This window comes from Leuciscus leuciscus, assembly GCF_965113295.1.
Source record: "Leuciscus leuciscus genome assembly, contig: HAP1_SCAFFOLD_638, whole genome shotgun sequence".
NCBI lineage: Eukaryota > Metazoa > Chordata > Actinopteri > Cypriniformes > Leuciscidae > Leuciscus > Leuciscus leuciscus.
In genome coordinates, this window is record NW_028118101.1 from 3,588 (window position 1) to 29,373 (window position 25,786).

General features: G+C 36.5%; 1 protein-coding gene across 1 annotated transcript; it reads left to right on the forward strand.

Annotated features, from left to right (window-relative positions):
* The first annotated feature begins 7,821 nt into the window (after positions 1-7,821).
* On the forward strand, positions 7,822-23,855 carry LOC309491855 (transcription termination factor 2-like). The gene is made up of 23 exons (XM_082190878.1): positions 7,822-8,046; positions 8,199-8,310; positions 8,456-8,542; positions 9,034-9,103; positions 9,218-10,192; positions 10,343-10,463; positions 11,891-12,070; positions 12,173-12,330; positions 12,939-13,020; positions 15,285-15,383; positions 15,555-15,705; positions 16,218-16,323; positions 16,452-16,636; positions 18,669-18,822; positions 19,146-19,237; positions 19,350-19,429; positions 19,715-19,851; positions 19,919-20,089; positions 20,195-20,247; positions 20,833-20,986; positions 21,127-21,209; positions 21,462-21,536; positions 22,959-23,855. The coding sequence occupies exons 1-23, from the start codon at positions 8,019-8,021 to the stop codon at positions 23,101-23,103; spliced, it is 3,498 nt and encodes a 1,165-aa protein (XP_082047004.1). The 5' UTR covers positions 7,822-8,018; the 3' UTR covers positions 23,104-23,855.
* Positions 23,856-25,786: the final 1,931 nt, after the last annotated feature.

The window sequence follows — 25,786 nt, forward strand, 5'->3', positions numbered from 1 at the left end:
AAATTTGATACAATGGAGATTGGTTTAATCAACAGAAACTCAACATATGATGTTATGTGAACCACATAAATTAGACAAGTTGATTAGACAAAAGAAAAATCTTTACATGATGTGATAAATCATGTAAATCTTTTTTTTTTTACAGTGTACAGTTGTGAATCTGAGCGTTTGTGCTTGTTTAAAGATTTGTGTTCATTTTTAACCAAAAAAATATTGTATAGTACATAACCTAAATATCTGCTGAATGTAAACGTAATACGAGTACACTAGAATTTACATGACATCAAAGCAAACACAAAAGAAGTGAAAGCCACAAACCTCTCATTTTAATTTCACAGGGTCTTTAAGCTAAATCAGTCATGCAGTCATGTGCTCTGTGGCTCATTATTTTAATGTGCAACGTTTGCAGTGGGTGTTTTTATATTTTACTCTATTTGTGAAGCAATGGTGTGCTGTGTATGGACAGTAATTAATGTGTTTGTGATGATGGCCTGATGTTGAGTATAGCGAGAGGTTGTCATACGGGATAGATGGTCCTGTCCGCTGTTGCTGTCCTGTCTGCTAACCGAGCGTGGCGTGACCACCAGGGGCCAGGACCAAATCACATCACACCTATCATAACTCATCCTGACTCGCCAGCTAAAACTCCATTCTGCTCATGAATATTAATACTTCTCTCACGCCATGATGTATGTGGGATTGTGTTTCTCATTTCTGGGCCTGCGGGAGAAACTGCTCAGAGAATTTGTAAATACAGTCTCCCCGCTATCCTTCATTACATTACCTGTCTGAACGGTGTCGAATCAATTTGCTGACACCACCGCCTGTGCTTTGTGTCACAGGACCTATGAAAGCGCTGAATGGAATGGGAATTACTTTCTGATGAAAGCAAACCTGTGCCACAGGTGTGTGCCTTTGTGTCATTTGTAACAAAAAAAGCATTCAAGAGGAGAGCAGACACCACGCCTCTATAGGATTACAATGAATCACGGTTCTGGGCATTGGGATGCACTGCTCAATAACATGTCATGTTTCTGACAGACCGCGGCAGAAATCAGATGGATGGATTAAAGAAGAGTGAATAAAAATGGATAAAAGAATACAGACAGCTGCCTTGGGAAAAAGATGGGATGGAGAATAGAGGTAGATTGTGTGTTCGTGTTTACAGCAGCGTGATGCTAGTTATTTTGTCTGCTTCAGCTGCATCCCAGCCTCTTAGCAAGGTCGAGCTGTCTGACAGGCCTATCACATGAAAAACAAAGAACAAGTTTCTATAATATCTCACAGCTGAGCAAGAGAGGTGTGTTTGTCTAATAAAGACTATAGAATGAACAAAAAAAAAGGATCTTTCATTGCAATAGACACCAGTGGAGACCTTGAAACATGTCTCTGTAATTACACAATTGCCTTTGTGATATAGTAAACGTGATATATTTCTTTTTTTTTACTGACGTCAGAGCTCTACGTACAAACTTTCTTTTATGAAGCTGTAACCACTTGTTTTTCCATTGACGTCAAGTTCAGGGAAATGTAGTCAGCTGGCCATATAATTTCGCAAAATAATAATTTTGACTGTACATTATATATATTATATAAACACTACAGTTCAAAAGTTTGGGTCAGTAAGATTAAAAAAACAATAAGTTTATTCAGGAAGCAATAAATTGATCAAAAGTGACATTTACATTGAAACAATTCCATTTCAAACAAATGCTGTTCTTTTGGACTTTCTATTCATCAAAGAATCATGAATCAACTGTTTTCAACATTGATAATAATAAGAAATGATTATTGAGCACAAAATCAGCATATGTGACCCTGGATCACAAAACCAGTCACAAGTCGCACGGGTATATTTGTGGCAATAGCCAACAATTCATTGAATGAGTCAAAATTATCGATTTTTCTTTTATACCAAAAATCTTTATATTGAGTGAAGATCATGTTCCATGAAGATATTTTGTAAATTTCCTACCGTAAATATATAAAACATTTATTTTTGTAAGTGAATGCAGCATAATGGCGAACATAAATGGACAATTTTAAAGGTGATTTTCTCAATGTTTGCAACCCTCAGATTGCAGATTTTCAAATAGTTGTATCTCAGCCAAATATTGTCCCATCATAATAAACCACACATCAATGGAAAGCTATTTTATACAGATGATGTATACATCTCAATTAAAAAAATTTACCCATGTGACTGGTTTTGTGGTCCAATGATTTGTGAAGGATCACGTGACACTGAAGACTGGAATAATGATGCTGAAAATTCAGCTTTGCCATCACTGGAATAATTCCAATAACTTATAGTATTAATAATTCACAATATTACATTTTTAACTTTTATTTTGATCAAATAAAAGAGACTTCTTTCAAAAACATTGAACCAATCTTTCTTAAGCCAAATGTTTGTGTATTGTTTAATTCACGCTAAATAGCAGAATGTGATAACCATTTAAATTCGATCTCATATAAATAAACAAGCCTCACATGTTGCCAGCTATAATCACTGCTAAATATCACCGGAAACTGCTGTATTTATGTTCTCTGATTTTGCTTGGTTGTTGAACACCCAACTCTCACTACAATCTACAGCCATCCATAATAGATGAGCTTTAAAATGTGTGGTTTTCTATGGGGCCTCAGCACTGCTTTAATGAGCTCTAGTTCCAGGCAATGTGAAATCCAAAGCATTTCAGGTGAGTATTGCTGTCTTATTCATTTGCCTCAGAGCAAGTGTTTAGTTTACGTGTTATTGTTTACAGAGGGAATGTTCCTACCATCTCATTTTGTTGCTTGACGTGTTTTAGATTGTGCCGAAGGGTTTCATTATTAACCTCCCCATTAAATCCAGTCTCCTATTAGCTATTGCTGTTAAGTTTTATGTAAATGAAGGGTTTCATTAGAGGGAAAGCGAGGTCATTTAGACTGGTTAATACTATTGATTTCTGTGCATCACATTGGTCTTCACTAACCTGAGCTTCAAGTATAAACATATGAAGCGTACAAACATATGAAGCATATCCACATGAACCCTTCTGAGAGTTCACAGTTGAATAAAATCACTTGAAAAGCTGGATTTGAATTGATTTAAATTCTCATACATCCCAATTAGTGGTGTTCACAAGAAAGAAATGCCTTTCTTTAGTAAAATTGCTGTCATTAGGCAAATGCGACTGCAGCTACCCTTTACAGGTACACCGCTAACCCTGTGATTTTCACCAGAGGAGGCCAACGAGGAGGAGGAGGAAAGTGAGCAGCAGAAGAAATGTACTACCTGTATTAGAGACCAAAAACTGAAAACACTTTCATTTGTTAGTTTAATTTGCCACTCTCTGCTGAAATAAAAAACGACTTAAGCCAGCCTCTGTGGTTAGCTGATTGATGGTTTAGAGATGTACTTTTAAACTGGTCAGACGTGCATTTTTGCTTAACTACCTAATTATAATTAGTTGTTGGAGAAATTAACTAACTATCACAACTGAGACCATATAACTTTGTCGCATATCCATCATTCAAACCATGTTGATTAAACATGCAGGTGGTGGAGTCATAATTTCTGCTAATTAATAGGTTTGAGATTGAGTTAATGTCAGAATATTGCTGTAAATAATGAACGTTATCTAAGGAAAACGTTCCTGAAATGGTATCCATTGTTGTGCATTACTTGCAGATGATTGTTTTAATTGTGGGTTTCTCACACATTATAATCATGGCACTCTTCAAAAACTGTGCAAACTAAAAGCTTATTAAAAAAAAAGCTTATAAAAAGCTACAGTATATAATAGAATGAAAGATATAGATTGTACTGCATGTTATGTTGCTTATTTGTAGCATGATCTATTTACTTGCAATAGTTGACTAAAAATACTTTTGGGAAACGCATCCCAGACTGGGAAACCAGCCGGCCAACTAGCTTAGAAACGGCTTGGCAGCCACCTAAACCAGTTAAACACCAGTCAGGCATGGAGACCAGTTAAACCAGCTTGACACAAGCCTACCCAGCCCAGAAGACCAGCTAAATCAGCTAAAACCCACCTTTGGCTGGATTTGTTTATTCAACAGATTTTGTAAGTTACGCCTGCTAGCTTACCTGAGTGTGTCTACTGGCTAAAAATGCTAATATATTTAGATACTGATCGATCCATGGCACATCAAAAGAAGATTGTGTTATTTCTTATTATGCTCACACTATTGCTTTTGTCCACATATTGTAATCTCTGGATAAAATTGTACGCCAAATGCATAAAAATGTAGATGTTTATCCTTCATGTACACACGCATGAAGAGATAAGATGTTGGCTTTGTAGTTGCTAGCATACCTGGAAGCAGATAGGTTACTTTTGATACTCCGCATGACGAATGATGTTCAACCATAGTGCACATTTATCAGCTCTTCTGTAATGTTGTTTGTAGTTCATTTTACACTGCTGCCACAAATTGAAGTAATGTTTCTACATTAAATGTTGTCACAACAGCAAGCTAATAAGCTGAGCTCCATTTACTTGCTCTTCTGGGGCTGAGAAATTCTGAATGATTGTGAATTAAATAATGTGCTAATAATAAAACTACTGATCGTTTTTGCTAAGAGTGTTAATCAATTCCATAATACTATGATAAATATTTCTGAAATCATTACTAACATAGAGACAAAGATTAAATGACTTAATAATACATGCCAAACTAGTTTTAAGACTAAATATCGACTAGGCCTACTATATCACTGGTATTTGCTGAGGTATTTTTTGAAGCGACTACAGTTTCTGCCTCAGCTGTCTGAATACACAACCATCTTCTTCATATTTTTGTAGCATATTCTAATTTCCTGTTTTTGTCAATAAAAACAAAAACTGATGAAACAGTTTCGTCAACTGCTTTGTTCAGTAGATGAACGATTACACTGATGAAATGTTATACTGTATATCTTTGGAGTTTCGCTTTTGTTTGTCTCCATAAGAGAGATGTGCTAATATTGTTTTAAGCTATATACTGTAGTTCTTTTTCTTCTGGTGGATGATAAAATTCCCACACAGATCAAATCCCACAGACTTATGTTGCATAAGAAAGAGATGGACTCTTCGGAGACGAAATTTCATATGTGAACACCACTCATATTTTGTAAAAATTGAGTCATATTTTGTCATGTTGTTGAGTATTTTCAGTTGATGCAAATCATTACAATTATTTCAATTTCGTTAAATTAATCTAGTTAGTTCTGTATATGCTAAAAAAGAGTTAACTAACAAGAGTTAACTAGCAAACACAAGGGTAAGAAGCAAGGCTATGATTATACAAAATACTTTGTAGAAAGTTCAGCAAAGATATCAAAATATCTTTTTTTGTTATTCAGCAAGTACCCAACACACATTCTATAAAACAAGTTTACATCATTACATGAGGTGATATCCGTGAGAATGACGATTGCAATATATAGGCCTACTTAACAATGGCAAAACCGAGAGGTGTGAAAGTATCAGATATGGAAATGAGGAAAAGTGCAGCAAAGTGGGACAACATGTAAAAATCTGTAAAAAGTGTGAAATTTTGAGATAACATAATAATACACCGTATAGAGAAAGAACTATGCCTGGAGCTTGGGTGGCTTCTGTTTTAAGGAAATGTAATGCTTTAATATTCTGATTTACACACTCTCTTTTTCTCCTGTCTCTCACACGCTCCCCAGAGTCAAAGCCAACAATTCACTCCAGCCCTGTCCTCCTTCAGTACTGTAGTACCTCGGGGAAGGAATGAGTGAGAAGCTAAGCGTAGAGAAGCTGAGAGCACTTGCCACTCTCCCTAACAGGATTATCCCTCACTGACGCTGCTGTCTCCACTCACGAGCGGATCACATTCTTAATAAACGTGTTACCTCACACTCTCAGTGGCCGCAGGTGATGTTATGTGGATGTGGCGGTGAGGGGGTTCTCACTGTCACGGTTAAACATGGGAGCTTGAATTTGTTTCACTCTCTCTGAGCACCCATAGCATTATGGGTAGGGCTACAGTATAGCTGCAATCCCACATAATCAATAATTCATTGAATAACATACACTCAGCTAAGTTAAGTCAAACGCTCTGTGACCAGCTCAAACTTTAGGGGACGTGTTTGGATTTAAGGAGTCGGCTGTTGTTGTGCTAGCACTCATGGTCGCTCAGCACTAGCTGTGAGCTAAACTCTGTTTTTGTACTTGTCGTTTCCCTGGTCTTTCAGGGAGCATCTGACTCCCAAAGCGAAGCACAAACAGACTGTCTGCCTAAATACAACAATTTCGTCACTGTGTCATCACCACCAGTTTTGGTACACAGAGAGTTCTCTGTTTATGTGTTTGTGTTACCCATGGATACGGTCACCTGCTAAGGTCAGCATTTAGTTGCTGTCTGTGATACTCTGACAGTTATTCTTCCTGGTATAAAAGCACAGAAAAAGTCAAAACATGTTATATAATAACACTTAAAAGCCATATTCTAAATGCCACTGTCTATATCTCTGTGTGTGTGTGTGTGGCTTTAGCAGTTATTAACTGCATACTGATGAGTTTTTACTCATCCTTGAGATGAGTAGCACTCGTCCTCTTGATTCCTTTTCATGACGATGAGAAATATTGCTGCTCCAGATGGCATTTCAAATAATTCATTAATTCTTTCTTCGTAGAGCAGGCAGAGATGGTAGCTACCTGCCTGGTTAGGAGAAACTTCAGACGAAGCGTAAGCTGAGCAGATGCTTAAATTTGTATTGTCAGCATGTGCTTTTGAGGCATTTACACACTCCTGAGAATGTGACTTCAGATACTTCATTGTTTATACATAATAAAGAAAAATGCTGGCTTGGAAAAACACAAATGTTGTTTGGAGGACACATAGATAACTGCAGTAATGTTCTAATGAACTAGATGAACTGCCTAAAAAGTTTTACAGTCATGACATAACAAATAAAGCCTCTTCATTTATGTATTTTAATTATTTTAATTTTATATCTATTACATTTTTAATAGTAGAGATGAAAGTGGAATCATGTGGTTCAGGTTATTCATTTTGCTTATAGGCTACACAAGCAATAAAGCTGTACATTTTAAGAAAAATAACAAAAATGAAAAGCCCATAGTGGCTTGTACGGAATACTTTCCAATTATTAAAAAAAAAAATCTTTAAAGATTTTTCCATAGTGAAATAAATACATAAAAAGGAGGTTGAGTATTATTATTATTAGGAATAAAAAGTATATAATTGTAGGCTAATAGAAGAACCACTATGTGAAAAGGTGTTCTGAAGAAAGCTGGATGAAGATCATTTGAAGATATTTCTTTGGGGTGGTGATGAACCTAGAAGTTGTAGTTAAAAATTGCGAAGCAGTCTTGGAGATATTTGAAGGTGATTTCAGTGCACATGAGAAAACTGCCCAACGTTTCTGGTGAAGATGCAGAACAAAGGGTACTTTATTAGCCCCAGCCTATGTTAAAATGTGAGGTATAGCCTATAGCTCAATATGAGGTATCTATCATGGATGGATTATAGGCCTATTCGTAGCACTTTATATGGAAATCAAGGTGTATGCATATTCACGCAGATCAAATTCATGATTTTCCCCTGTTAGCAGGGAACTAATTGTAGGCCTACAGTATGGCTGAGCAGCACAGTGACATTAGCTCATGCTCAACACCCTTAATCATATTCAAAACACCAACATGACGCGTCACTTCCATTCATGTGCAAATGACTCCACCTGCTGGAATATCAGAAGAAATTACATTTGGCATAATTTGTTTGGTCAATAGGGCAACATGCCCGTACAAAATGTATCATAGTAAACAAAGCTTCTGCAAAAATACCAAAGCTACTACTAATTTTGTTACTGATGTGCACATTTAAATACATTAACGTTAGTTTGGTATTTTCAGTAATGCATTTATTGGCTACATTACAGATTACGTCATCAAAACCGCGACAGCGGCGGCAGTTTGTGTTCATAGTGAAAGTGAAGCCGGTGAGTGAATGAAATAAACCGCTGTCATAAGAAGATGGAAAGAGTTTTGTGTGAAACACATGGTGAGTACTGTACACGTTTATCAGTGTAAAGATTATTGTTGAACAGTTTTACTCTGTAAGCAGTAGGCTATGTGTTCACAAGCTGTAGCTCCAGACAACGATGCATGGATGCGAATAATAATAAAAAAAGGCTAATTCTTTGTGTTATTCAGGCAGTACATGTTTGTTGAAGACTGGTGTAAAGGAAGGACCGAATAAAGGCAAAAGTTTCTATGTTTGCACTGCGCGTGATGCAACGCCCTGCAACTTTTCACTGCCCACAGAGTGTGTACACACCTTTATGCATTATAATAATGTCAGCATCATTTTATTTCCCCTATATCCATGGACACATTCACATGGGAATTATTTATCATGTGTATGGGTCAGTATGTTTCCCTGCTTTTAGGATATCATGTATGTTTTTCAGGATCCCCCCATCTCACTGCCTTCAGCATGAAGACTCCATGGTTGAACTTCAAACACTAATTTACAGTGAAAAACAGGACAAATACAAGTAAGGGTTATGCTTTATACCTATCTACTATATACCTACTGTGAGACTGAAAATTTGAAGTGTTGGGGAGGACAGATCCAGTAGAAACAAATATGAACAAAGAAGAACTCGGTTTGGTCAATTGAGAGGATACATCAATGACTAATTCAAATAGTTATTGAAATCATATGCAAACTCAGTTGGTGTTATTTCTACAATTCTGATAATTCTATAAATATTCCATACAAGGAGTTCTGTTCCACTACATGAATGTGGTTACTTGGAGATAAAAGAGACTCAATCTCCTTAATTCATAAGCAAGTGTTATAGGTTTGTCTTGTCATAAATCCAAGACACCTCTTCTCTTAACATCTATGACAGCAACTGAACACATGGAGACTCGTTCTTTTGTTTTTCAAATTTCCAAACAATATTTGTAATATAGCAGTGAAAGGAAGAGAGGGAAGGATTATGAATCCATACCATTAATACTTTATTTCTTTCATAATCAGGTTGTTTTATCGCTGTATGCTTGGAAAAACTGAGGGACAGAAGTGGTGTGGGTGTGTTCCGTGGAGAGAGGTGAATTTTGATATATATATTGTGGACACAAATATATAAGTAAATATGTGTTTACTTAAGACTTTATGAATATATTTCTTGCCAAAATTCAGTTGTTTTACAATCTTCTTGCAGAAAGACCCTGAGAGACGGACTGATTTGTCAGACAAAGATACTCAATCCTCCAGCCTCACTCCAGTCAGGAACCCTTTCAAAGTCAAGACAAAACAAGACAAATCTTCAGAACACAGGAGGGATCCAGATGCTGAAAAGGATAGAGGAGAGGTTAAAGGTGAAAATAAACATGTGAACGGTGAAGATCATGGTAGTGCTAAAAAGAAAGAAGGCCGTTTCAAGACAACAGAGATAGAAGGGAATAATAAGAATGGCCCAGTTGGTCAAAGTGTCTTGGACAGAGAGGGGAAAGACTCTGGAGGTTCAGAGTCCTGGAGGAACAAGAAGCTTCCCGCTGGGATGAAGATAAAGAAGAGAGTGTCTGATGATGAGAGACCGAGGAGCATAGCTGAGGACGAGACGTGCCCTGAGAGTCCAAACTCCGTGAAGGAAAGTGTTCAAGGACCGTGTGAATCTGAGACCGGCATCAAAGTCCCGCAGGAGCAGAAGCCTACAAAAAAAACAGGCAGCTCTCCACAAAGCCCTTCAAAAAGCTTATCTGGACGTGATAAGAAACCTTCGGTAGAGAATAAAACAAAGGATGACTGCTCAAACAAGCAAAGCACTTCTAATTCAAAATCAGTTACAGATAAAACTCAAAGCCTGGAGAGCAAGAGCCAGTCACCTTCATGCTCCACATTACGGGATGTGCCAGTTTCTGAAAAGCCCTCAGCACTCAATGTTCAGAAGACAGTACCAAACCAGAGTCAGGAGATGGACCAGAAGGGCATAGCGCGGTTCGGTGAGTGGAGTGATGAGGATGATGATGTTCAGCTGGTGTCGGTACAGCCTCCCACCCAGCAGAGTGCTCCGACTCCAGCTGCACCTGTCCAGAAAACACTCACCTCTTACCCTGGTTTCCAGCCTGCCTCTAAAGTCCAGGGTCAGTCTGAGGACCTCCACATCCATCTCGCAGCCCAGCTCAAGCAGAAGAAGGTTACTCGCTCTTTATTGCTTTTTTTTTTCTTAAGTACAGTTAGTATTCTGTGATAGTTACAATAATAGTGATATAATTTACATTCGATTTTACTTATGTTGCTTAACACTCACTTTTTATCCCTTTATCGGTGTTCCATCTTTTCTCAGGCCACTCTTTCAGTGGTGAATGTATCTGCTCTGCCAGATAAAGGAGAGCGTTTGAAGAGTCAGGTGAAGGAGCTGGAAGACGCCCTGGGATCTCTGAGTTTGACCACAGCTTCTCTATCTGGTAAAACTGATGCTATTCATATGTGACTTGAATATGCCTCTGCTATAATGAGCATGGTTTTTATTTATATTTAAATTTATTTTGGTATTTTTTTTAGTGGTGGGATGCGCTACTGTTCCAAAGTTTGGGATCAGTAATATAAAATTAAAAATTAAAAACTTTTATTCAGCAAGAATGCATTAAATAAATAAAAAGTGACAGTAAAGACATTTTCCCCGGTTTCACAGACAAGGCTTAAGCTAGTCCCAGACTGAAATGCATGTTTGAGCCGTTTCAACTGAAAGAAACTTGCACTGACAAATCTTAAAATGTCAGTGCAATTGTTTTGTCTCAAGATGTACACCAGTTATTTTTCTAAGACACGTTTATAAAAGTTACTTAAATGCCCTAATTTAACTAAGGCCTAATCCTAGCTAAGCCCTGTCTGTGAAACCAGGCCTAAATGTTACAAAATATTTCTGTTTCAAAGAAGTTCCTTTTGATCTTTCTATTCAACAAAGAAACCTGAAAATTTTTTTTTTTTAAATTACAGTTTCCTCAAAAATATTAAGCTGCAACTGTTTTCAACATTGATAATAATAATAAATGTTTCTTAAGCACCAAATCAGTATATTAGAATGATTTCTGAAGGATCATGTGACTCTAAAGACTGGAGTAATGATGCTGAAAATTCCGCTTTGCCATCACAGGAATACATTACATAAAATATTTTAAAATAGAAAACATTTATTTTAAGTAATAATAGTAATACTATTTACAATATTACTGCTTTTACTGTATTTTTTATTAAAAAAATGCAGCCTTAGTGACCATGAGTGACTTCTTTCAAAAACATTTAAAAAATCTTACAGACCTCCAACTTTAACCAGAAGTGTAAATGTGAGGGTGAATCAACTGTCCCAATATTATAATAAATGAAAAAGCCTCAATATAGGAATTACATTTTTGAAACCCTGATAATTTTTTTTGAAATGTGATTTAGCATAATCTTTTTATTATTATTTCTTAAACAAAAAATATATATTTTACCAAAACTGATTTACAGCATTTTTTCAACATTTGAAAAAAATGTTTGCCTTCGAAAAATCATGTGTTATAACTAACATGTAGGGGGGTACTCGATCTCAAGAGAACTTGATCTTGACCTTTCTATACATACTTATTGACTCCTTCTGTTACATCAGCCATAAGTTCAACATTGACCTGTTGAACATATTTCTTTCCAAAGGGTACACAAAAGGGTATACCCTTTTTTATTTTTAACAACTAAAGGTTAGTTTAGGTTGTAAAATAAAATTTGGTGTGACACCCCATAAATGTAATGATTTTTATGCATTAATAATAATTTAGCTTTATAAACCTAATACCCTCATACTGTGGAAAAATGGTTGAAATATAAATGAATTCATCTAATTATTTAAATGTAGAGCCTCAAGATAAAGACAGAGCAGAGGCAGAACATAAGCCCACACACAGCCTGTCCAATCCATTCAGTCGTCCTGGAGGCACCATCCTCCTGCCCAAAGCTCCTGCTCCCATGCTGAAGGAATCATCTGGTGCCTCGCTGGGCCTGAACCTGAGCCAAGGCTACACCCAGATGTATGGAGGTATAGTGTTTAATCTCATTCTTCTCTTACAAATTGGTGTTTTCTGTGCCCATTTAATTTGTAAGTGTATTGATGTTCTGATTTGGCCGGTTGTTTCTTCAGTGAATCCTCAGAGCCAGGCTTTCTATGGTGGCAAGATGACTGAGAACAGACTGCTGGCTGTCCGCAATGCCACCACTGAGGTCATCGACCATCTGCACAACTCACTGGAGTCCTGCCCTACAGAAGACACAGAGGTACAGGATCCCAAAGGAATCAAGGTAAGTCAGTTTAGACTATAAATCAGTATTATTTTGTTCATCCAATTTATTCACTCTTAAACTGTTTAAAAGGTGACTAAACGCACCATATTACCATAGTCTAATTTACAGAAATGTTATTATACAGCTCTATTGCTATAAAGAGATATTAAAGACCTTGTCAAATAAAATTTGTTTTGTTTTGTGATTTTATTTTATTTCATTATTTTTTAAGCTAGAAGTCATTTATACTGTACTCTTAAACATTGGCACAATTATTTTCATAAATTTTTTTTTCAGTTGTAGCAGATATGCACTTATAGATATGCACTTAGGCAGATATAAAACGTACATTGTTTCTCTTTGGAGGAAACCAAATCAAAGTATTGATGATCTTGTACGTGAATTACCTTAGTAACTATGAGTATTTATTTTAATTAAAAGATAGTGAGTGTTTGAAACTTGAGCATAATTAGCTAGTTTCTCATTTTTTTGTGCAATAGTTGGAATGGTTAAATAATGCTGTTATAGTAAGATGGGATATGAAAGTCACTTCACATTATTTATACCATCTTACTAACTAAATCAGCATTATTTAACCATGACTTTGTCATGATGATTTTCACAAGGTGGAGCTGTTGCCTCATCAGAGGAAAGCTTTGGCCTGGCTGCTGTGGAGAGAGACACAGAAACCCTGCGGAGGAATTTTGGGTAATGCTCAGTGCTCTTATAAGAATGGTTGATGTTTCAATTTAACATGTATTTTTGTGTATTTTTATTTTATTTATTCAGCCCTGAGAAGATGATCAGGATCCCAATGTGATGCGGAAGGATTTTGCATCATACTGTCATACTACATTACATTATTCATTCATTTCATTTCATTTCTAAAGCATTTTACTACTGCACATGTAGACCCAAATTCTACAAACACGTACACACACAAAAAATACAATAAAATATAAAACATAAAACAAGATGAATGATCTATGGTATCAGTTAAAGGGATGGTTCACCCAAAAAATAAATATTCTCTCATCATGTACTCACCCTCATGCTATCCCCAATGTATATGACCCCCAAAAAAAATTTGGCAAAAAATCAATTTCTGTGAATCCATGTAATGCCACTGAATGGCTTCTGCTCATATGACGCTTAAAAATCCACACACATCAATCATGCCAGTAATCCAGATCACCTCAGTGGATGAATCAGTGTCTTCTGAGGCAAAATGATAGGCGTGTGTAAGAAAAGTAATTTTTCTAACTTGAACTATAAATCAATGCTTCCAGTGTACTGTCATACGAGCGATCACGAGAGGGACTGAAGAAAGAAAGACATATACATCATCAGGGATGGCATGAGGAGTAAATGAAGAGAGAATTTTCATTTTTTGGTGAACCATCCCTTTAAAAACACACACACACACACACACACACACACACACACACACACACACACACACACACACACACACACACACACACACACACACACACACACACACACACACACACACACACACACACACACACACTCACACACACACACACACACACACACACTAGTCCTACTCCTTAAAAGAAAAAAAAGAATTTGTTTACACAAACTTTAAAACTATTGACAGATGCAAGCCTCAGACCCACAATGGAAAAAAACTTGATCCCCTGAAGTTTTAAATACATCTGTGAAATAAGTAGTTTGTTTGTTGATGTCAGTGAACTAGACAAGGCGAAGAGTGATGAGCTCAGAAACAAATGCAGGAGCCATTCCATGCACTGCTTTAAAAACACACAGCAGGACCTTGTATTTTATCATGAGCTCAACCAGCAGCCACCCGAGTGAGGCCAAAATAGGAGTTAGTTATTACTCATAACTAACTGCAAGCGTGAAATAGAGGCCTGGTAGGACCACACATAAAGAATTGTACAGTACAAACATAACCCCCAGATTGCTTACTTCATCGTGAAGATAGTCTGACCACGGACCTAAATAATGTCTGTCTTTCCCTGATTTAACTGAACCAGACTGAGCCATTCAGCTCTTAACCTTATCCGAACACATCAAGAGTTGATTAAAAACACAATTATCTCCTGGTTTCAGAGGGATATAAATTTGTATATGTGTATATATTGTATATTTGTATATAAAGTGATAAGACGTTATTCTGTCTCTCTCTCTCTCTCTCTCTCTCTCTCTCTCTCTCTCTCTCTCTATTTGTATATAAAGTGATAAGACGTTATTATTTATATATATATATATATATATATATATATATATAAATAAGAGGAAATGGTCACTAAATATTGATTTTAGTAAAAAAACAAAAAAAAAACATGATTATGTGAAAATAAAAATACTGCTTATATGAGAAATGCAACAACAAAAGCTATGTAGCAAAAAAGTTGCCTGAGTTTTAGTGGTATTTGATCATGGAGTGATGCGATTGACCAATAACAAACCAGTATCCTGGAGAACTGAGCAATAATCTATCATAATGCAGGAAAACTCTTGAAGCCTAATATTAAACTACAGCCAGTTCTGTTTACAGTCTGCATAGACAAATTTTCACCATGAAATCAAGTCATTTCATTTCTATGATTCTCAGAGGTAGGAGTAAATATGATTTTTCTTTTCCAATTTGCTTCAGTAGCACAATAATATATCCATGACAATATTTCCATAACTTTCTCAAAGTGGCAAAAAAATGTAAATAGAAATGTGAATTATATCAGTCAGAAAAGAGAGAGAATTTACTGTCACTCCCTCAGCATTTTTATATTTTAACACCAATGTAATGTATAATGCAAATTATAGTGTTACAAATGTACATCAATTAAAAAAAATGAAAATATATTTAAAAAAACATAGCTAGATTTATGATGTTAATAACTGTGGAAATGTCAACACAGTTTGTGAAAAGGTTTCATTGAACTTGTTAATGTTATTATTATTATTATATATTTTTTTTTAAGCTGATGACATGGGCCTGGGAAAGACCCTCACAATGATCTCCCTCATTCTGTCTCAGAAGAAGAAGGATGAAAAACTGGAGGAATGGATTTCTAAAAATGGTATCCATCAATGATTAATAGCTCAAACCCTTAGATGTTCAATTTGTCTGTGTGTGATTTTGTGTGTGTGTGTTTTATTTGATTAGGGCTTTCTGCCATGCCTGCTATTCTCAAAGCTGTTGTATACTCTAACAGATGCAGAATTGTATGTATCATAATTACCATCCTCAGATTCCACCATAGTGGCATCTCAGGGGACGTTGATCATCTGTCCTGCTTCTCTGGTGCATCACTGGAAGAACGAGATTGACAAGCGTGTAAAGAGTAGTCGCCTCAGTGTGTATTTGTACCATGGCCCCAACCGACAGAGGAGTTCAAGCATGTAGGCCACGCACTTACATACACACCAGCAGCAGAAGGATCATATACACATATATCTGTGAAGCATTTAGCAAATCATACATGATGAAACTCGCATGCATACACATTCAGTAGTGCCAAAAATGACTTGGACACTTCAGTTGCACAAACATGTAAAATTGCTATTACATGAAATACAAAATATCAAACCATGTGACAATTATTTACTCAATAGATCCACAAAATGCACAGTAGTTGAAGTCTGCTCCCCTCAGGTTTTTACTACATTTATTTAAAAATAAATCCCACTGGGTTGTTGGGATTGGTTATTTGATTTTTTTTCTTTTCTTTTTTTTCTTCTTTTTTTTTCTCTCAAACTAAATTTATACATTTTTATGTATCCAAATACTTTTTTGGTCACTGTGCAATCAGCCTCAATCAGCTCTCATAAGTTCTATTTCCTGTTGTAATTTTTTGTCTCACTTTTTGCTTTTGCTCGTTCTTTATCTTAATCTCTCTTCCTGTCTCCACCAGCCTTGCTGAGCATGATGTGGTGATCACTACATACAGTCTGGTCTCTAAGGAGATCCCTGTGCAGAAGGAGGATGCGGATAAACCCTCTCGGGACTCTGATCATGTGGTATGAATAGAGACCACAACATTTGAATGATTCATTAGATTGGCTGAGATGTTTGAGGGCCTGGACCTGTTAGTTTTGTTGTCCCAGTACCAAAAGTTGCTTTAAGTAGCTATTTCTTCTGGTTGTAGGCCTCAGACCTGCCGCCTCTTTTACGTGTTGCCTGGGCACGTGTGATTCTCGATGAGGCTCACAACATTAAGAACCCTAAGGTCCAGACGTCCATGGCGGTGTGTAAGCTGCGGGCTCGATCCCGCTGGGCTGTCACTGGAACCCCTATTCAGAACAACCTGCTGGATATGTATTCACTACTCAAGTACGATCGGTTTGGGCTCTTTCTTGCTACATTTCGAGACATATCCCAGGACTTTGTTCAGACAAGCAGCAAAAATATTTAGGCATAAGGTGGCAAAAAAAAGAAAGAATGATTGAATAAATTAGGCATTTGAATGATAGACATTGACTATGAAGTAAATAGAGAATTAGTGAACGATTTTGGCCAGAGCATGACTTATACCTTAGTCATAATCTCTGTGTCTGTCAGAACCAGACTGTGAGCCATCCAGCTCTTTAACCTTATCCAAACACAACAAGAGTGAATTAAAAACACAATTATCTCCTGGTATCAAATGGAGATAAATTGTGTATATGTTGTATATTTGTATATAAAGGGATAGTTATATTTAAATTTAAAAAAAGATCATGCCCAGAGGCTGCATGTACATATTATACTTGTTAAATAAATCAGTGGAAATGGTCACTAAATATATATATATATATATATTTTTTTTTTATTATGTGAAAATAAAACATACAGCTGATATGAGAAAAACACAACTACCAAAGCTATGTAGCAAAATGGTTGCCTTTTGGGGTTGCCTGGGGTAAGTTTTAGTGGTATTTGATCATGGACTGATGCGATTGACCAATAACAAACCAGTATTCTGGAGAGCTGAGCAATAATCTATCATAATGCAGGAAAACTCTTGAAATATAATATTAACTACAGCCAGTTCTGTTTACAGTCTGCATAAAAAATATATTGTCACCATGAAATTAAGTCCCTTCTCACATTTAAAATATGGACCCTTCTCACATTTCCATGGTTCTCAGAGGTAGGAGTAAATATGATTTTTCTTTTCCCATTTGCCCCAATAGCCCAATAAAATATCCATGACAATGTTATCATAACTTTCTCAAAGTGGCAAAAAAATAAAATAAAATAAATAATAGAAATATTATTTATATCAGTCAGCATTTTTGTATTTTAACACCAATGTAATGTATAACACAAACGATAGTGTAACAAATGTGTACATCAATAAAAAAATTAATTATATATATATATATATATTTGCGCCTTATGCCTACACATTTTTTGCTGCCTGTCAGAACATGCTGGACAATGAGACACAATATGTGACCCTGGATCACAAAACCAGTCACAAGTCGCACGGGTATATTTGTGGCAATTGCCAACAATACGTTGTATGGGTCTAAATTATCGATTTTTCTTTTATGCCAAAAATCATTAGGATATTAAGTAAAGATCATGTTCCATGAAGATATTTTGTAAATTTCCTACCATAAATATATGAAACAGTTTTATTTGTGAGTGGATGCAGCACAATTGCGAACATTAATGGACAACTTTAAAGGTGATTTTTTTTTTTTCAATGATTTTTTTTTTTTTTTTTTGCACCCTCAGATTCCAGATTTTCAAATAGTTGTATCTCGGCCAAATATTGTCCTATCCTAACAAACCATACATCAATGGGCATCTTATTTATTCAACTTTCAGATGATGTATACATCTCAATTTCAAAAACGTGACTCATGTGACTGGTTTTGTGATCCAGGGTCACATAAATGCATGAACATTTTAAACATTCAATTAAACCTGACATCAACATGCGTTTTGTATCATTCCAATCCATCTCTTGTATGATCAGAGAGAAATCCGATCTCACTTACCTTCACAAAAAGAAAGTCATCACTTGCATATTAAATAAGTTAATTGTTAACTGAAACATTTCATTTCTCATGTTCTATTTCTTTATAAACTCCTCAGTAAAGGATGGGATTGGAAGTGAAGAAAACAGGAGATCGTTTGTAAAATTCTCTCTTTGGGAGACTAATGAGAGAAACAAGATCCCAAGTGTTATCCAGTGAAATAATTTTCGTAAATAATCTGATATTGTTGATTCAGTCGAGTGAGTGAATAACAAGAGCTGAGTATCTGTTGGCCAAGATTCTGCAGCACAGTGATTGAACGATTCAGTCCGTCATAGAGATGTATAATGTGGCAGACTACTTTAACTGCTGTTGTTTTTGCACATGCTGTGCAGGTTTCTGAGATGCTCTCCTTTTGATGAGTTTAAGCTGTGGAAGTCTCAAGTGGATAATGGCTCAAAGAGAGGAGGAGAGAGACTGAACATCCTCACCAGAGCACTGCTGTTTCGCAGGACCAAAGACCAGCTGGACTCTTCTGGAAAACCACTGGTACACACACACACACAATGTGTAGTTTTCATAGTCTTAAAATTAATATAAACCTCAGGCTTTGAAAAGCTTTATTAGGGACATTTTAAATTGTGGTTTCCTTACCTGAAAATGAATAAAATCCTAAAATGTCTTGGAAATTTCTATAGTGAGCATACATTTTTATTTATTTAATTTTTTTATGCTCAGACTATTTAATAAACTAGAAATTGTTCTTTGTGAGTGTTATCTTAAGTGATCCATTATCACAAATGACAAAAAAAGATTATGCAGATGTAATGGTTACCTGAAGGAATCTTGTAACGTTTGTGCCTCTGTTCCAGGTTTCTCTGCCCGATCGGACCTGCGAGGTTCACAGATTGAAGCTGTCTGAAGATGAGCAGGCTGTATATGATGTTGTGTTTGCACAATCCAGGTATACCATGTCACTGAACCCCAGTTTTTATGCATATTTATTCAGTACATTTCTTGACGTTTTGCGTGCATGGTGTCTCATAAGGACATTGGCTTGTCTTCTCCCTCCCCAGGTCCACACTTCAAAACTATCTTAAAAGACATGAAGGAGGAAACACTAAAAAGGCAGACAATAGTAATCCTTTTGAGAAAGGCAAGCAGTCTCTATTATAACATGCTCTTAGCTAAGGACTGAGTATTAGCAAGTGTTTATTCTGTTGTTATGAAGTCTTACGTTTTCAGTCTTAAGCTTGTACACATGAGTGGTCATGGAGTGGTGTGTATGCGCACAGTTAATACAATGGGAAAAAAACAAAGGCACTTTGTCTAATTTATCTTCTCTTTTCATATTTGTAACGTGATGGACAATAGAAACTGTTTTATGCAGATTTATTGGCATTATTATAGTTTCCCAGTAATGATTGTGCTTGTGTCTCAGTTGCACGGGAGTTTGGGATGTCTCAGCAGGACTCGCTGTCTTCCTCCCAGCAGCCTCAGGCCTCCAGCACCATCCACATCCTGTCACTGCTGCTGCGTCTCAGGCAGTGCTGCTGCCACCCGTCTCTGCTCAAGAAGGTGATGTTCCCTCACTGTCTCACACACACTTATTCTCTTGTTCACATACTGATGTGTGTTTTTCCAGACTCTAGATCAGACAGAGCTGCAGGGGGATGGTGTTGCTCTGTCTCTAGAAGAGCAGCTGTGTGCTCTGTCTCTCTCTGAGCCTTCAGACTCTGACCCTAAAGACACCGTCTCTCTCAATGGCACTCGATTCTCCTCTGAGCTCTTCCAGGACACTCGTGAAAGCACTAAGGTGAACATACTCTGCCGTACCCTGCTGTGTCTAATGTATCTGCAGTATATGAGCTTCTATTATATTTTATTATAAAATATTTATCCTTTTTTTTATTTGTTTCAGATTTCAGCCATTCTGACAGAATTAAAAGAAATTAGAAAGAAAGATCAAAAAAGGTATGTCAACTGCACTTTCAGTTTAGATGGCAGTGCTGTAGGTACCTGCCTAAATATTTCTTACCATCCATTATAAATATTTTTGACAATTTAATTTATTGTTTTTTCTTTGCATATTTGTGACACAGATCATTGTGTCAAATTCAAACTAGTCTCCATGTCTTGATAAAACTGCATAAAAAAATTAAGAAACTGTTTATTATAATTTATAACTTATTTTTTTCTCATTTTGGTGGCTTCCTTTGCGAAATATTCAGGTTTTTATTTAGGTAATGGAAAATGATGTAGTAAATGTTAGGGTATATTGTTTGTTCTGCTGTGTATAGTAAAACCTGCAAGCCAGCATAACGACAGTCCTTTGTACACTAAACATAAAATTGGCATTTATTTATTCAAATGATGGGTATCTGACATACAAATTGAAATCTGCCAAAAATGATTTATAAAATAGAGAACTAGTGGAAAGGTCTTGGTAATTTGTCAAAGAATGAACTGAATATTTCACAATCTAGAGGGGCAGATAATTTGACTTTTTGACTTTTACTTACATTTGGTACTTGACTAGTGTTCATTTTGGATTGGCAGTGTGATTGTGTCTCAGTGGACCAGCATGCTGCACATTGTTGCTGTTCACTTGAAGAAAATGGGTCTGACGTTTGCAGTAATCGATGGCACCGTCAATCCCAAACGCAGAATGGACCTAGTGGAGGAGTTCAACACTAACCCTAAAGGACCACAGGCATGTGATCACATTGAGAGGCATTAATAAGAGAGGGTTTAATATTGAGAGGGTTTAATAAGACAAACATTAATTTGATGACTGCTGGTGTACTCAGCTGCTGTGTCCATTGAAATGAAGAAGCCTTCTGCTCATTGCAGGTGATGCTGGTGTCTCTGTGTGCTGGAGGTGTGGGGATCAATCTGATTGGAGGGAATCATCTGTTCCTCATCGACATGCATTGGTGAGCCACTTCATAAATCCTCACATTTTTAACAATGAAATGTCAATTTTTACATTAAAAATAGATCACGTGAATACCTCCAACTGCTTGTTTGAATTCTTGAATATTGGGAGGTCAGTCAGTTACAAGGTGCTAAGCTATTACCAAATAAAACATTAAAACACAAACACAACTGCTTCGGTTCATACTGCAAGTTGGTATGCTCTGAAGAGACCAGATGGACATGTAAATAAACTGGGCTTTCATTCACAGGAACCCAGCACTAGAGGACCAGGCCTGTGATCGGATCTATAGGGTGGGACAATGCCGGGATGTTACAATTCACAGGTGAGGGGTTGATGTTGCTTTTGTTCAGTAATAAACATTTGAAATTACACATTAATATTGCAATTAGTAGTTTTCTGTCATGTAAGCAAATCAGCTCGCAAGCAGCTGATGGAAATCTGCACAACAGTGACATGTAGCCTGACTTTTTGACTTACAGTTCATCTTTCAGCAACATGTAACACCATCAACTACAGGTCAGCGGCAGAAAATGGTTTATAAGGCATAGCCTAGCATTTAAAAAAAGAATTGCACCAATGTGTTGCTTTTGTTTGGCTGTACAGAAAATAGAAGAAATGAAGGAAAGTTTTAAAGGGATACTTCACCGTTTTTTCATATTAAACTATGTTATTCCCTTAACTAAGACAAGTTGATACATACCTCTCTCGTCTCAGTGCGTGCACTAAATCGCTCTGTCTTGCGGCGAAACTTTGTTAGCACTTAGCTTAGTCCAGTTCATTCAATATGGGCCAAGCAGAGAAGCTACCAAACACCTCCACGTTTTCCCTATTTAAATACAGTTACTCGCGTAGTGTAACTCGACCTAGGACGGTGACACAAAACAAAACGTTGCGCTTTTCTAAGCGTGTAAAATGGATAACTATATTGTATGGCGGAATACCATAGCAAGTGCTTGGAAGCACTTCGACTTCGGCGCAGTAATATCTTCACTAGAGGAAGCGGGGGCCGGTGAGATTACCACTTGCTATGGTATTCCGCCATACAATATAGTTATCCATTTTACACGCTTAGAAAAGCGCAACGTTTTGTTTTGTGTCACCGTCCTAGGTCGAGTTACACTACGCGAGTAACTGTATTTAAATAGGGAAAACGTGGAGGTGTTTGGTAGCTTCTCTGCTTGGCCCATATTGAATGAACTGGACTAAGCTAAGTGCTAACAAAGTTTCGCGCGCAAGACAGAGCGATTTAGTGCACGCACTGAGACGAGAGAGGTATGTATCAACTCGTCTTAGTTAAGGGAATAACATAGTTTAATATGAAAAAACGGTGAAGTATCCCTTTAACTGAATTAATTTCCATCCAAAAGTCATGAGCCTGGTTATATCACTGAGTTAACTGAATAGTTATGCACCTTAAGATTGAATTAAACTCTTTCAAATATTTGACTTCACTAATCTTGTAAAATGATACTTGCTTTGAGGGCACTCATCGTATCTACCAATCAGACTGCTGCATCCTGACAGACAGATATTACATAGAAGCCAGATAATCAGATCAGAACTGCCAGTTTTCTGACAATCGGTCAGTGAATAGTTTGTGGGTCGTCCATGAGTGTGCTCCCTGAGGCTTAACTCAAAACATATTATGTCTTGCGTTTACAGTCATTTTACAATTCTAAAAACGTACTTTACACTGTATATTATCTGTTAGTGGATAGTGCCATGTGGTTCCATCTACCCACAGGTTTGTGTGTGACGGTACAGTGGAAGACAAGATCTCTTCACTACAGGAGAAGAAGAAGGAGTTGGCTCAGAAAGTCTTGTCTGGAACTGGATCCTCATTCACTAAACTGTCTCTGGCAGATCTCAGGGTGATCTTTGGTGTATGATGTGCGTTTTTATTTCAGAAAGTAAATATTAATCTAACATAATTTTATCTACTTTTGTTTTTGTCATGAAAGCAAAGACTTTATATTAAAATGCTGCATGTTTAAATTGAATAAATTTAAGGAATGTCACTAGGTAATTGTCTGTCTTTTTTAATTGTTCCTCAGCTGTAATATAAGAGGTCTAAAGCATATGAAATACGAGATTTGATTTAAGAAATAGTGACTCCCCATAAAAAGTTAACGGCACCTATTGGTGTTCAATTATTTGTTTCTATTATATATTATTTTATGTCTATAAATTATATTGTATGTGTGTAAATGTTATTTATCTATATTTTAGGTGTATAATTCTATATACATATATGTGTATGTTCTCTAAATGACTGTAAGTCTCATTTTCTGGATCGCTGTGGAACAGTGGGAAACAAAAGTATAAGCTACAGTACTGGCTGCTTGATGTTTTAACATCACAGACTAAGACAGTAGTACGCGTTACTAGATGTTACTACTAGATGTTATCAGTTAATTCTCTAATATCTCTGTTCAGTTCCTCAGTGTGTGCATTTGTAGGCATGTTATGTTTTTATGTTTAGGTTACCATGAATTGGCACTGTCCCTGACAAAAGTTATTTGATTTGTAAAGCCTACGCAGAGTTCCCTGGGCATTGAAATGCTTGTGACAAGGCTGCAACTCTGACAGTACAGGAAATTGTGTAGACAGAGAGATTGTGTGTCAGCAGACGTTTACTTTGTAAACAAATATCATTTTTTATTCTTCAAACAGTGAAGTGAAGCTCAGCAGCAGCAAATGTACAGTACGCAGCAAAAAGTACACCATAGGATGTAAACTAACACTGCATACAGTAAAAGAAGATGAGCACATAGTGACAGTATGTAGATTAATAAATGCCATTTAGTTTGGCTCAAAGTTATTAAAGTTAGCAAACAGGTTAATTTTATTTGTTAGTTGCACTGCATGAAAGCTTGCATTTCCTGACTGTTGTTCTATAAACAAAGTTTCTAAAAATGTTAATGTCTTGAGAAAATTACCATCCTGCTCAACTTAAGATGACCTACCAGTGGTTCAGAACGAAAACTTAAATGAAACATGAAAAATTAAACATGAGTCACACATCTTTTCAGGCAGAAAAAACAAAAACTGTTGGTATGAGGTCCTGCACTGTAATAGAGTACAACAATGCAAGTTCAATATTTTATTTTCCCCCCATAGGTTTTTTTTATTTTTTAAAAAATTTTTTTATTACCTAAGCCAGGGATAATCGATGGTTAGATGTGCTTTAAATGATTTAAATGCATGACATGGATGCAAAGAACCGCTGGATGTAGAGTTCATTTAAATTGGTGAATCTGTGCTGAAATCGCACTTGTACTACTTTGCGACCCTCGATCTCACGATTCTCCTTCTGATTTGCTTGAAGAGGCGGGTTGTTTGGCTGAAGAGTGTTCTGGCTTGACTGAGGAAGGATCTGGGGTGGCTGAAGTGGCTGAAGAAGGTTCTGGGGTGGCTGAAGAAGGTCTGCGGAGATCTGCAGGGTCTTCTTCAGTTATTACGTCAATCAGTTCGTTAGACAAGTTAGTCCAATTAAAACTTTTCCCATTTTTGTACTTGTTAAAAACTTTTTCACATTTCTTCGTAGCACTTATTTTTACCCTCTTTTGCATTTCCACCTCTGCAGATGTTATTGTCTCCTCTTCATATACATCTTCAAATAGAGACTTGTAGGGTGTTTTACAAAGCTGAATAATCATGGACACCAACAACCAAATTATTGGTACGCCAAAGAGAATTGACAAGCCGATTATCTGTGGACAAAACATCAGCATGTTTTAGAATGAACAATTTATAATAATAGAAAAGACCAGGGTTAGTCTGTATCTTAATAAGGTTTTGAATCAAGTCTAATTATGCAAATGTATTTTTTCTCTAACAATGCTTTTGTGGCTCAAAACCTTCTTAAATTAGATGAGTCCTCCAAACTAAAATTGCAATATCATTGTTTTTTCTAAAGCTGCAAGTGAACACAATAAAACCATGATACATGGAAACAAGGTTGAACTAGAAGTAACTGAAAGGATGAACTGTAAAAGCTGCAATTTAATACAATACATTTTCATTTCTCTTAGCTAAAACAATAAAGAAATGTAATAAAATATGCATATAATATTTTAAGAATTATTTCATGTTTTAAGAAAGTGCTTATACATATATGTATATGTTACGTGGGCTCAGGGTGGGTTGCACCAATAAGGATTAGCCTAAATTAAGTAAAGTTTAGATCTGGGTTTTATTTTAAATCGAGTTGTGTTGCACCACTTAATTTTAAACACAGATTAACAAATCAGGGATTGGAATTCTAGTTTATGATTAAAACCTCCATTTACGATAAATTTTCACCATTGTAATTAAACAGCAACAATGTTAATATTCCATTTCCTTCTTTATTGACCACCAGAAACTCTCTCTTCTTTCTCTTTCTTTCTCTCTGTGGATGAGGGTGTCTCTGTCCTGAGGCTGATTATTGTTAGTCAGATTAGTCTGTTTGTGGAGCCTCAGGACAAGCATTCATTTCATGATTTTTAATGTCGAAGCGGATGAGTTCCTCTGCTGCTCTGAGTGTCCCTAGGTCGTTGTTGACCAATCCGCCTCCGCATCCACTCAGCC